Source organism: Chlamydomonas reinhardtii, chromosome 17, assembly GCF_000002595.2.
Source record: "Chlamydomonas reinhardtii strain CC-503 cw92 mt+ chromosome 17, whole genome shotgun sequence".
Classification (NCBI taxonomy): domain Eukaryota; kingdom Viridiplantae; phylum Chlorophyta; class Chlorophyceae; order Chlamydomonadales; family Chlamydomonadaceae; genus Chlamydomonas; species Chlamydomonas reinhardtii.
In genome coordinates this window covers 6,946,349-6,959,737 of record NC_057020.1, presented here as the reverse complement: position 1 = coordinate 6,959,737, position 13,389 = coordinate 6,946,349, and the positions used below count along the sequence as shown (strand labels likewise).

At 69.3% G+C, this 13,389-nt stretch overlaps 1 protein-coding gene across 1 annotated transcript in view; it reads right to left on the bottom strand.

Moving 5' to 3' along the window:
- Positions 1-19: 19 nt before the first annotated feature.
- Positions 20-13,389, bottom strand: part of CHLRE_17g746047v5 (uncharacterized protein) — a 24,819-nt gene continuing 11,449 nt past the window's right edge. The window contains exons 19-43 of the mRNA XM_043072749.1: positions 13,290-13,389; positions 12,767-13,084; positions 12,176-12,382; positions 11,933-12,010; positions 11,378-11,586; positions 11,073-11,205; positions 10,649-10,774; positions 10,215-10,274; positions 9,521-9,940; positions 9,170-9,427; positions 8,790-8,879; positions 8,520-8,601; positions 7,656-8,182; positions 7,144-7,238; positions 6,749-6,826; positions 6,293-6,509; positions 5,682-5,861; positions 4,030-5,532; positions 3,509-3,565; positions 3,191-3,222; positions 3,020-3,117; positions 2,199-2,724; positions 1,778-1,891; positions 1,427-1,493; positions 20-1,126 (exon numbers count right to left, since the gene is read on the bottom strand). The exon at positions 13,290-13,389 is cut by the window's right edge and continues 40 nt beyond it. Coding sequence (XP_042915208.1) covers positions 530-1,126; positions 1,427-1,493; positions 1,778-1,891; positions 2,199-2,724; positions 3,020-3,117; positions 3,191-3,222; positions 3,509-3,565; positions 4,030-5,532; positions 5,682-5,861; positions 6,293-6,509; positions 6,749-6,826; positions 7,144-7,238; positions 7,656-8,182; positions 8,520-8,601; positions 8,790-8,879; positions 9,170-9,427; positions 9,521-9,940; positions 10,215-10,274; positions 10,649-10,774; positions 11,073-11,205; positions 11,378-11,586; positions 11,933-12,010; positions 12,176-12,382; positions 12,767-13,084; positions 13,290-13,389 — 6,172 coding nt within the window. The 3' untranslated portion in view covers positions 20-529. The remainder of the gene's footprint in view (positions 1,127-1,426; positions 1,494-1,777; positions 1,892-2,198; positions 2,725-3,019; positions 3,118-3,190; positions 3,223-3,508; positions 3,566-4,029; positions 5,533-5,681; positions 5,862-6,292; positions 6,510-6,748; positions 6,827-7,143; positions 7,239-7,655; positions 8,183-8,519; positions 8,602-8,789; positions 8,880-9,169; positions 9,428-9,520; positions 9,941-10,214; positions 10,275-10,648; positions 10,775-11,072; positions 11,206-11,377; positions 11,587-11,932; positions 12,011-12,175; positions 12,383-12,766; positions 13,085-13,289) is intronic.

The window sequence follows — 13,389 nt, the reverse complement described above, 5'->3', positions numbered from 1 at the left end:
GCGGCAGATAGACGCGGCACGGCGGGGACGCTTACATCATATACACACACACACACACACACACACAGCGTGCTCGCATTCGGTGACCTCCCAACAGCGCACTGCCTCCACTGCCGCTGCTGCGACTGCCCGATGGGCCCGGTGCGTGCATCTCCCCCTGCAATACCCATGCACACGCGCGCTGACTGCAGCGTCGGATGCGCAGGCCCCCCCCCCCCGCATCACGCGGCGACCCGGCCCGTCTGCGCCGCATCCCATCCCACGCGCCACCGCACTTCCGGGGCTTCACGGTGTCAGCAACCCTGTTGTGTCAAGCACATTCCGCACGCCGCACCTCACATGCCACCTCACATCGTTAGTATGTCCATGATAAGTTGTCTGCAGCCTCTGCTATCAAAAGCTCAGCTACCCCCGGTGCCGCTGTGTTCTGACAGTGCGCACGCAGCCTGACTCATCCAGCACCCCTACTACCGTGCTCAAAACTGTTCCACAACTGGGTACGCCGCAGCCGCCTACACACCCGACTGCCTCAGGCCGCCGCCACGCGACCTCTGCCCAAACCTTGCCCGGGCGTCGCGCGCGGCATGGGCGGCGCTGGCGGCAGCGCACCGCCCGCCACCGAGCCCGAGGCACCCGCACCGGCTGCACCACTGCCGCCACCACCACTGCCCGCTGGCTGGTGCGCTGGCGACAGTGCCCCACTGCCGCCCGTGCCACCCCCACGCGCCAGCGCCTGACCGCTGCGGTCCCCTCCCGCTCCACCTCCAGCTCCGCCGGGCGCATACACATACACGTCACTCTCGCCTGGCAGCTCCCACCCATCACCCCAGTCGTCGTCCTCCTCCTCGTCCTCCTCCTCACCAGCAGCCGCCCCCACAGAGACCGCGGCCGCGGCAGACGCCGGCACGCCCGACCCGCTGACAGCAGCCACCTCCCGCTCGAAATGCACACTGCCGCGGCCGCGGCCCCCGCCCGCACCGACCTGCATGCGGCTGCCCTGCTGCTGCTGCTGCTGGCGCTGCCTGGCCAGCAGGCCTCCGGGCCGCATCTCATCCACTGTGATGCCCATCTCGGCAGCGTAGGCCTTGAGCTCGCGGTTGTTGCGCAGCCGCATGTTGCGCAGGCGCTGTGGGGTTTGCAACAGAGGAGCGCAGATGTTAGAAAGGAGAAAGGAGCAGGTATGAAAATGGAGAAGGAGCAGATATGCGAAAGGCGGCGTTGCGTGCATGTAACCGAGGGATCAAGTCAGGTGCTGGGGATGCAGGGAAATACGGTAGTACCAAACGGCACCCAACACCTGACGCAGCCTTCGTAGTTGAGCTTTCCACGCGCCTAGCCCGCCACCCCTGTTGCTATACAGGCACATGTCTGCCTGTCGCGCGGCGGACCCACACCGCGCCCGCGCCTGCACCTCCGCCTCACCCACCTTGACCTTGGAGGCCTGCAGGTTGAGCATGTACTTGCCCACACTGAGCTTGGTGCGGTAGGAGTAGCTGCAAGCACAGGGATAGCATGGGGAAGAAGAGGAATTTAAGGCAGTGGGTGTCAAGTGCAAGGCAGCGCAGCTGGCGGCGCGGCGTAGCGAGGTGTTCGCCCGTGACTCCATGAGTCAGGGCGGCGCCTGTGCGGGCCGTGAGCCCCCCCCTCTGAAGCAACACGTCCAAGCACGTCTTAGGACTCTCAGCCACCTCCCAACAGCCCACAGCCCACAGCCCACAGCCCCGCCGGCCCACAGCCCGCAGCCCACCGCCCACCGCCGGCCCCTGCGCGCACCCACCGCTTCACGATGTCGCCCACGCTGCTGACGCCGCGCTGTGTGTCGCCGTCCAGCACCACCTCCCACCCCGTGATCCACACACGCGGCGAGGTGTAGGTCAGCCGGGCGTGCAGGCTGCAGGCGGGGGGAGGGGGAGGTTGTGGATGCCAGCCCAAATTGAAACACAACCAACTAGAACGAGCGGAGTACAGGCAGAGGCGTTAGTTGCAAGCGATAATACGTATGGGGGAGGTGAGGTGGGTAAGGGGTTGCCAAGATTGGTACAGAGCCTTGTAGCGAAGTAGAAGGGGTGGGGCGGAGAGCTGTGGTGGAGAGCGATGCGGGGAGAGGGGGCGGCGTGCGCACAGTACATATGCTATATGCAGCTCCTCGCAGGAAGGTGCGGCCTGTTTGGGGCCGCATCAAGCAACCCCGCTCTCACCGTTCAAAGCGCACGTATTTATACAGCGTGGTGCGCCCAGCGCCTCCGCCCCCGCTGCTGTTGGCGCCGTCACCCGCACCAGCTCCCGCACCGGCGTCACCACCCGCGCTGGCAGCGCCGCCGCCACCCGCCGCCGGTGCCGCCGCCACCGCACCGAACAACCCAGTGCCGGTGCCGGTGCCGGCCGCACCCACGCCCGCACCGGCACCGCCCGCGGCAGCGCCGGCGGGTGTGGACACAGCCGCGGTGCCCTCGGGCGGCCGGCCCACGGGGTGCGGCAGCAGCCAGCCGCCGACGTCTATCAGCGTCAGGGGCCGGCCGTCGGGGGCGGTGCGCATGAGGTCCTGTCCGCAGCGGGCGTAGGCTCCGTCCATGGCGGGTAGGGGAGGAGGCGGAGGCGGTGGAGGGGGAGGAGGAGGAGGCGCCGGCACGGCTGGCGGCGGCGGGTGGTGGTGGTGGTGGGGGTGCATCTTGTTGCGGGCGGAGGTGAAGATGGAGGCGAGCCAGGAGGAGGGCGGGCCGGGGGCTGCAATGGTGGTGGGGGAGAGCGCGAAACACGTGCAGAGGCGGGTTTTGTCGTACAGGCGGGCGGGCAGAGGGAGGGTGCTCCCGCGATCGCCACGTGCGCCAGTGCGCCCGTGCAGCACCGCTGTCCCGCTCACCGCTCACCCGCAAGCAACACAGCCCTGCGGCGCTGCGACATCCCGATACCCCGTGTGTGTATGTGTATGTGTGTGTATGTGTGTGTGTTTGTGTTTTGAAAAAACGAAACGAAAGCCCCCGTGTGTGTGTGTGTGTGTGTGTGTGTGCGCCCGCCTCACCTTCCCCCGCGGCGGCGCCCCGAAATGCCTGCTGGGGCCTGCGGCTGCTGCTGCGCCGCCGGCTGCGGCGGCTGCGGCTGTAGCAGCGGCGGCGGCACCTGCACCGCGCCGCGCCAGCCCGCCGCCGCGAGCGCGGCGAAGGCGGCGGCGTTGGCGGCGGCGACTGCGGGCGCGCTGGGCGGCAGGGATAGCCGCGCGTAGGCCTGCAGGAGGAGTAGGACGCAGACACAGCGTCGGGGCCGGGTGAGGTGGGAATGTGTGCGATAAGATGAGAATGGGCAAGTCGCGGTGGGAAGAGACCGGGCCCTCACACCCACACACACGCCACCCCCCCCATTATCGCTTACAACTAACGCCTCTGCCTGTGCTCCGCTCGTTTTCGTTGGTTGTGGTTTAGTTTGGGCTGGTATTTACAACCCCACACACACACGCCCCCCCCCCCACACACACACGGTGTGAACACACACGCACGCTGCACACGGCACCCACCGCCAGCTTCTTGGCGGTGGCGTCGTCCAGGTCGATGGTGAGCGGGTGCAGCGTCACCTGGGGGCGGGAGGGCGTGTGTGTGAGAGGTGTTGGGAGCGTGTGTGTCTGTTTGTGTGTTTGTGTGTTCGTGTGTGTGTGTGTGTGTTCGTGTGTGTGTGTGTGTGTGTGTGTTCGTGTGTGTGTGTGTGTGTGTGTGTGTGTGTGTGTGAGAGAGAGTGTGTGCTTCTGCAGAAAGCACACAGGTGCGCGCTACAGAGGGCACGTACACGCGCGGCGTCAGGGTCCCAGGGAGGGCAGGGTGCGAGGGGCAAGAGCCAGGCCTCTGCAGGTGTCCCGATGCAGGAACGAACCAAGCACACACACACACACACACACACACACACACACACACACACACACACACACGTACACACACACACAGACACACACACACACACACACACACACGCACACACACACACACACACACACACACACACACGTACACACACACACACACACAGACACACACCCGCACGCACCTTGACCTTGTCGACCACCTTGGCTTGCTGCTGCAGCCCGCCGTGCGCGATCAACACACTCAGCAGCAGCCCCGGGTCCGCGCCCGCCTCCAGCACCGCAGCCACCGCCGCAGGCGGCGGCGGCGCGGGCGGCCGCGGCAGCGGCGGCAGTGCGGCGCCGCTGGCGGAGACGGGGGTGGGGTGCGGCAGTGCGGCGGCGGAGGCAGTGAAGGCGGCGGCTGGCTCCAGGGAGTGTCCGCGACGGAGTGTGCCCACCCAGTGCGGCGGCGGCCGGCCGGACGGAGACCCCAGCAGCGACGCAGCGCCGGCGCTGCCGCCGACGCCGCCCAGCAGGAAGCCCGCCCCCACCGCCGGCACTGCCGCCGCTGGCGTCGCCTCAGCGGCTGCCGCCGCCGCCGCCGCCGCCGCCGCCGCCGCCGCCGCCGGCAGCGGCGTAACGGCCGGGTGGTCCGGCTGGCTGAACCAGACCGCCTGGGCCCTCTGCACCCGCTCCAGGGCCACAGCCACACGGCTCTCCGCCTCCGCCCACTGAGGCGCCAGCGGGCTCGCCGCCGCGGCGCTGGCGTCGGCGCCTGCCACGCCCGCACCCGCACCCGCACCCGCACCCGCGGCTGCCGCTGCGTGGCTCCGTGCCCGCTCCTCGCGCTCAATGGCCAGGGCCAGCGCCGTCTCCCGCCACACACCCAGGATACTGCCGGTGCTGCTGTCACCGTTGCCGGCGGCGGCGGCGGCGGCGGCGGCGGCGCCGACGTCGTTGTCGGTTGGAGCGGCGGTTGCCGCCGCCACGAGCTCGTCCAGCGTCCACACGCCGACGGCGGCATGCAAGGCGTGGGGTGTCGCCGCCGCCGCCGCCGCACCGGCGTCGGCACCATAGGCCTCAGCGGCGGCGGCGGAGGCTGGAGCGCGCGGCATGAATGCAGAGGCGGTGGACCGCCCAGAGGAGGCGCCGCCGAGGCGGCCGCTGCCGCCGCCGCGTAACTGCGCCGCCGCCACCTCGGCGTCCTCGTCGGCGGCGGCAGCCGTCGCCCGGCCGTACGACATCGCTGGGTCGCCGCCGCCGCCGCCGCCACTGCATCCGAAGGTGCGCCGCAGTGCCCTCAGCATCCTGCCCTTGCGCGCCGCCGCCACCTGCGCCGCCACCACCTCCCTCGCGCGGTCTCGGCCCGCCTCCGCCACCGCCGCCACGCGGGACTTGAGCTCCGCCGCCGCGTCCAGCATCGCCCCGCCCACGCCGTCGCCGCCGTCCACACTGGTCCGCGCCGACATCGGCGCACCCACCTGCTGCTGCTGACCCGCCGCCGCCGAGACATCCACCCCGAGACCACCGCCACCACCGCCGCCGCCACCCATGCTCTTGCCTCCGCCTCCGCGTGTGTGTGCGTGTGGTGCCAGCAGGTGCCTCAGCACCACGCCGTCCTCCAGCCGCGCCCGCAGGTCCAGAGCGCTGGCGCCGCGGAAGTCGCGATCCAGCGAGTGCAGCAGCGACAGCGAGGCCAGGGACAGCTGGGGGTAGGTCGGAGGGAGGTGGGAGGTGGGAGGGGAGGTGGGAGGGTGATGGGAGGTGGGAAGAGTGGGGAGATGACGGGGAGGGGAGGAGGTACCATTCATGGTTGCCCGCGCGCCCACACACACCCCCCGCCGCACGCGCTCACCTCGGCGAAGGGCCGCCCCCGCTCGTCCACTGCGCGGTACAGCAGCGGCCCCAGCAGCAGCCGCAGGCTCAGGCCGGCGGGCCGCCGCCGCAGCGCCGCCGCCCGCAGCCCGTCCGCCGCCGCGCCCAGCTCCAACAGCGCCGCCGCGGGGGCCTCCAGACACCCAGCCAGCCGCTCCGCCTGGGGTGTTGACCGGGAAGTAGGGCGAGCGTCAGTGTGCATGTGCCCAATGTGTGTGCGCGCACGCGCGCGCGTGTGTGTATGTGTGTGTTTGTGCCCAATGTGTGTGTGTGTGTGTGTGTGTGCAATGCAGGGCGCCCTGTGCCGGGGTGTTCGGGGCTGGGCGGGGGTGGCCCACTGCAGCGCGGCACGGCTGTGAAGCGGCTGCAGCACACGGCAGCACGTCCCGGCCGCACACGGCTGGAGGCAACGCATGAGAGGCTGCGGGCACGTGTAGGGGCGTGTAGGGGCGTGTAGGGGCGTGCAGGGGCGTGCAGGGGCGTGTAGGGGGTTGCAAGGATGTTTGGAAAAGCGGTACAGGATGCACTACAGGGGGTGCAGGGGCCTGCCAGGGCGTGGCGTGTTGGTGCGTGTACAGGAGCCGGGCTCACCTCCACGCCCGCCCAGCTCGCCAGAGCCGCCAGCGCCGCCAGCTCCTCCGCAGCCGCCAGCGCCGCCGTGGCGGCAGCAGCGCCACCGCCGTGCGGCTGCCCCATCCTGCCGTACCCGCACCCGCACCCGTGGCCGTGGCCGTACAGGTAGTGCTGGCGGCCCCGTGACAGCGCCGCCGCGGCCGCCTGCTCGTGCTGCGCCGCCCGCAGCGCCCACCTGTGCACGCCGCACGACACACACACACGTAGTATACGAAATGCTGCAGAGTTGGGTCCCACTGACATGCCCGCACCCGCCTCCGCCCCTTCCCAGCCATCCCCGTCAGCGGGTTCCACCAACTGCCTCCCCGCCCCACAGCCGCACACGGACCGCCACCTCCACCCCCACCCCCACACACAGCACCACACCCACCCACCCACCCACCCACCCACCCACCCACCCACCCACCCACCCACATGATGTTCTCGCCCGCCGCCGCCCCGCGGCCCACGTAGCGCACAGCCACCTGCGCCTCCGCCGCCGCCAGCTCATTCCTGCGGCCACACCGCCGGCACCAGCAGCACCAGCAGCAGGGCATCTGACGCACATGCGTAGCGCACAGCCGCACACACACAATCGCACAGCCCCAAACAACACACACAGCCACACACGCGCACGCGCACGCCCACACACACCCACACCCACACACCCACACACTGACACACGCAGTCAAAGTAACTCCGGCGCCGTCGTATGGCGGGCTTTCCTTGCCTTTTCAACACGGTCAAAACACACACACACACACACACACACACACACACACACACACACACACACACACACACACACACACACACACACGCGCCCGCACCTGAGCGCCGCCAGCTGCCCCCGCAGCTCGCCCTCCGCCACGTCATCGAAGTAGTCGGGCGCCGGCAGCCGCACACCCACACCGCCCGTCAGCACCTGCGGGGAGGGGGTTACATGCATTAAGTTTACGAAGTGAAGTCGTAGCCAGGTAGGGGGGGGGGCAGGAGGGGTTACGTGCCCAATAGGTCCCACGAGTCAAGGAATCGTCGCCCAACCCAGAAATGCAGTGCAAGCAAGGGGGCAGGAGGGGAAGGCACGGTATGCGCAGGTGTAGGCGCAGGCGCAGGCGGGTGGGGTCCCCGGCATGCAACTACTGGACACGTGCGGCTGCCCCGTGTGTCCAGATCCAGGCGGCGGCGGCGGCGAGCCGCACCCTACCGCCTGTGAGCGCCGCTACCTGTGCTGTGAGCGCCACTATCTGTGCTGTGAGCCCTACAACGACCTTGCTTCCGTCTGCCACGTAGGTGGTACGCCCGCCCCACCCCCCGTGCCCCCGCCCTCACTGGCTCGTACCCGCAGCGGCGGCAGCGGTGCCGCCATGGCCAGCGCCAGCCCGTCCGCCAGCAGCTGCAGCTGCTCGCGGTCCGCCTGGCCGTACACCCCCGGCACACACACCGCCACAGCCATGCCGTGCGCCAGAGGGACGTCCGCCACTGGCCCCGCCCCGCCCTCAGCCCCACCCGCACCCCCCTCGTCGCCAGTGGCGTCGGCGGCGTCAGTGCCGTCGTACAGCGGGGGAGGCGGGGGCGGCGGGGGCGGCGGGCGGGAGAAGTCGGCGTGTGGGTTTGTGACACGGACCATCTCCCGCATTCGCACCACGTGCTGATGCTGGTGCGGCGAGGCGCGCGGCCCGGTGGCGGCGGGCGAGGCTGCTACTGCTGCTGCTGCTGCTCCTCCTCCTCCTGCTACTGCCGGTGTGGCGCTGCCGCTTGTGGCTCCTGCGGTTGAGGAGGTGGCGGTGGCGGTGGCGGTGGCGGCGGCGGCGGCTGCCTCCATGGCGGCTGCGGCGGTGCTGGGGCGCAGATCTGGGGCCTCCGTCTCTGGAGCGTCAGCGCGGGGCAGGGGCAGCAATGGGGGATGCCAGGATGAGGGCCAGGACTCAGGATGCATGCTGCTGCCCACGCACCCCATGACCGCCAGCGCGGACCTGCGCATGCGGCCCCACCGACTGTGTTCCCATCCCCCAGAGTGGAGAGGACAAATCCTGCCGCATGCACACACACACACACACACACACGTACACACACACACGTACACACACACACACACACACACACACACACACACACACACACACACACACACACACACACACACACACACACACACACACACACACACACACACACACACACACACGCGGACTCCGCCACGCACCCTGGGGCCTGGGGCTGTGCCGCGCCCACAGCACTCGCGGGCGGCCGTCGCGGCCCGACACGGCGTGCTCCATCGAGAACAGCTGCGGGCGGTGCGTGGCGGACACCATTTGTTTGAGGGGGGAAGAAGCACAGAGGGCGTATTATGCAGCGAGAGGTACAGGATTGCCGGCAAGGCAGCAGCAACATTCGCGTTTCACTACCCGCTCAGCTCCATCTTGCGGGTCCACTCCAAACCACCCTCCCCCCGTCCCCCAACCCATCCACACACCTTGACCGTCTCCACGGCACCGCCCACGTGCGACCGACCCGTGGGGCTCCGCCGGGCCAGCGCCGCCGCGCCGCGAACCACCACCAGCGCCTGAAGGGCCACGTAAGTGGGGTGTGCAGTGGTGTGGGCACGGCAGTGTGACGGGGCGGCGCGATGGTGGGCACGGCAGTGTAGCGGGGTGGGAAGTGTGGGCGCGGCAGTGTGGCGGGGTGGTGCGGTGGTGGGCTGAGCGGTGCGCTGGGCGGCTGTACGGGCGTGTTGCAGGGATGGATGCTGGCACGCATGCGTGTTGTGTAAGTGCGATTGCGCCGCGCGTGCTTACGTCTGTGCCCCTTTCCGCATGAACACACGCACACGCACGCGCATACGCGCACGCACACCTGCAGCACTGCATCGGGTGGATCGGACGCGAGTGGCGCCGCAGCCACACCCGCCGCCGCCGCCCTGGCCGCCGCCGCCGCCACCGCCGCAGCCGGCAGCCCACCCGCCCCCGCCGCCGGGACAGCGCCGGGCCGCGGGCCGCTGGAGGCTGGCGGCGCAGCGACTGCGCCCGCTGCGGCGCCGCCGGGCGCAGCGGCGGCGGCGGCGTCGGCGGCGGCCACGGAGGGCAATGCGGCGCGCCGCGTGACGTGGCACACCTACGGCAGCGGTGGAGGCAGAGGGCGAGTGGGGAATGCCAACCACGTTACTATTTGCGGCCACCGGCGCCTGCAGCCGCCCCCAGCTCCTACCTGCACGGTTTTCACAGCCACCTCCCAAAACACCTCCTCAGCCGCACTCGCAGCAGTACCAGCCGCCGCAGCAGCAGCAGCGCCAGCCGCTGCCGCAGCAGCAAAGGCCGAGGTGCCAGTCGCAGAGACTGAGGGTGTCGGGCCGCCATGGAGACTGGCATCCTCCGTGGCGCCAAACACACTACTGTTCGTGTGTGAGGGCGGCAGCGATGCGGCGGTGAGGTGGGGGCCGCGGGCGCGGGCCGCCGCCGCAGAGGGCGTTGCAGCCGCCGCCGCGGCGGCGCCGGGTTGCGCGTGGGCTGCGGCTGCGGCGGCTGCGGCGGCGGCTGCGGCGACGTCGGCACAGTGGCAGTGCACCAGTGCGCAGCTGTCTTGAGGCGGCCGGTGCGGCATGGGCGGCGGCAGGCGAGCTAGCAGCATCTGCGGAGTGTATGGTGGGCACGTGATGGAGCGACAGGAAGAGGTGGTGAGGAAGGCCGGGGAAGATGGAAACGGCACCGGGCCTGAATGCTGTCACTTGTCAGGGACGGCCCAAACACATCAGGCCGGCAGAGCCTGACGTTGCAGCCTTGCATGTGTCAATTATGTCAATTCCGCACCTGACCTGTGAAGCTGAACAGCGATCGCATTGCATCACTCCACTGCACACACGCCGTACGCGGCCCCCGTACAGGCTACGGCATGAGTCACTCACCTGCACGGTGTGTACTGCGGCCGAGAAGGCCACGTTGCGGTTGTACGGCACCAGCAGCACCTGCAGCACCCGCCGCAGCCGTACCGGCACACAGCAGTACAGGCACAGCACGGGATGAGTCAGCACGGGGGACCTCAACCGGCCTCTTGAAGGCTCCTCATGCTGCACCCGCCCGCCCACCCGCCCACCCGCACCGCACCCCGTACGCAGGCCAGCGCTGCGGCGCCGCATGCCCACGACCTGCCAGGGGGCAGGGGCCGCGGGCCACCCACCCGCACCGCCCACAGCACATGCTCATGACCTGCGCGCTGCCCTCACGCGCCGCCCCCACCGGCTCTGACAACACGCGCTCTTCACCCCACTCTTCCTCTTACGTCCAGGCTCCCCAACCCCAAACACACGCACACGGTGCCACGCTCCCCCGACGCACGCACCCGCACGGACTCCACGAGCACACGGAGGTGTCGCCCCACGGGGGCCGCAGCGGCGGAGCCAGCAGCGGCGGGGGTGCCGCTGCCGGCACTGCCGCCGCGGGCGCGGGTGCGCGGTGCCCGGCCGCCCTGAGGGTCACAACGAGGGAGTGGGGAGCCGGGAGAGGTTTGTCGCTTCAAGATCTGAAAGGCCCCCCGGTGGCAGGCAGGGCAGCGGGAGCGTGCCGTAGGGGTAGGTCAGATGACGAGTCCGGCCTTGCGTACCGTACGGCGTGCGCCCTACTGAGCCAAAGCTCCTGACCGGCCGCATAGCATATCGCTCCACACACACACACACACACACACACACACACACACACACACACACACACACACACACACACACACACACACACACACACACACACACACACACACACCCGCTCACCCGCGTCAGCCACACGCCGCGCACCGCCAGCAGCCGCCCGCGCCCGAACGCCGGCACCGCACACGCGCCCGCCACCGCGTCCGGCGGGAACAGCGGCAGCGACAGCGCCGTCTGCTGCTGCTGCTGATAAGCTCTGAGTGTGCAAAAAGTAACGCGCACACCGTAGTCCAGTCAGTATCAAGGATCACACAGGATGCAAGGAACAAGCATTTCGTTTGGAGGTGTGCATCAGGGAGACAGAGCACGGGGACTTGCATTATACTTTGATGCAGCGCGCATGCAATAAGTTACACGCGATGACTTACTGCTGCTGCTGCTGTTGCGGCTGCTGCTGCGGCTGCTGCTGCTGCTGCTGCTGCCTTTGTGGCACCTGGCTGCGACCGCCGCCGCCCATCTGGCGTTGGCCGGTCTGGCTGTTGTGGCTGGGCGGCGGCGGCGGCGGCGGCGGCCTGGCGAATACGTCGGCGGCCGCACAGCCCAGGTACAGACCCGACATGACCAGCGGGGCCAGCGGCTGCCAGGGGGGGGGGGTGCAAGGATGTTTGGAAGGGGGGATGGGAAGAGGCGTCGGCGCAAGGCGGAGTTTTCAGTGCTCGGTTTTAGTGCTCGGGTGGGGTGCAGGAGTCGAGTGCGGGAGCAAGACACACAGATGTGGGACGCAGGCAAGGGGACGGGCACGATCACCCGTGGGCACGACGGCACGGCAGAACTGCGGCACCGCACCATGGTGTGCACCCCCTGTACACACACCCCTACAAACACACACAGCGCCCGTACGGACACGCCTTTCCCGACCTCCCTCCTGCATACTGGCAACGATTTAAACACGCTCTCATACACACACACACACGTTCCCCCACCTGCGGCCTCCTGAGCTCTGCCCCCAGGTACAGCCCCGCCAGGCGGCACGTCAGGCCGTCACAAGGGTCCGCCGCGTCCTGGGGAGGGAGAGCGAGTGTGAGTATGGGGTGTGAGTGTGTGCGGGTGAGCGCAAGTGGGTGGGTATGCCGGGTGTTGATGGCGGTTTCAGGGCGGGTTTGATGACGGGTTCTGGGTCTCTGCAAAGTTGGGCTTTTGCAACACGTCCACCCGCGCCGCCCCACCTGTGCATCATGTGCCAGGTCCACCCCCTCCAGGGACAGCCGCAGCTCCGCACCCGCCAGGCCGCCCGAGCCGGGGCCGCCCGGTGGCGGCGGCCTGGGCAGCGGCACCTGCCGGGTGGCGTAGAAGGGCGTGCGGCCGCCTGCGCGCCGCGTGGTGATGGGCGCGCCGCCGCCCAGCTCCGCCACAGCCGCGCGCAGCGCGTACGCCTGCGCATGCGTGAGAGTACAAGGCGAAAGGTTCAGAACACGCTTGTGCGTATGCTCGATGTGTTCAGTGTGTAAACGGGAACGGCATAGGTGCAAAGGCCCCTCAGCAGGGGTTGCAATGCCAACGGCAGAATGAAATATAGAGCAAGAAGTTGAAGCAACCTCTTGCGTCATTGCCATACGGCATAAACGCAACAGTGGCACGAGCACAGTGTGACGCCGGATTCCCCGCAGCCCCGCGCCCACACAGCCCACCATTCCCGCCACACCCCCGATTTAGTTTGGGCTGGGAACTAACACCCCCACCCCAGTTTTCAATGCATCCCGTACCGCGTTTCCAACCATCTTTGCAGCCCCCCCCCGCCCCCCCGCCCCCGCCCCCACCTGCATCTCGCCCCAGTACAGCCTCATCTGCGGCCGGCTACCCGCCAGCCCGCCATCCGCCACGCCGCCCTCCTCGCCGTCCTCCGCCGCCGCCAGGTCCTGTCCCAGGGCCGCGTACGACGACGGCGGCAGCGCCGCCGCCGCCGCCACGCTGTGTACACCCTGTGCTGCTGACCGCGCCGCGGGCAGGGGCGGGGTGTGCGGCGGCGCCTGTGGCGGCTGGGCGTGTGGCCTGGCGGCGGGGTCGGGGCCGGCTGAGACATCCAACTCGGCGGTCCAGCGGGTGGTGGACATGAGGCGGCCCACGTTGAGCGGCGTCTGGGGCAAGTGAAGAGGGCAGAAGGGGGCAGCCGTCGACGTCGATAATAATACGGAAGTGTAATTGAAAGGTTGGGCAAAAGTTTAGGAACGATGCTCCTTGATGTGTGAAGGGTGTGTGGCTGAAGGCGCACCGCCCGCCTGCTGCCGCTGCCTCGGCGGCCGGCGCCCGCCCCCCCCCCAGGCCCCTGTCCCGCCCTCCCACCTCGATCTCGTCCTCCGGCGGCTGGCGCCGCCGCCACTCGAACACGTAGGGGGCGCCGGGCGCGATGCGGCGGGTGCGCACGTGCGCCGTGAGCGCCAGC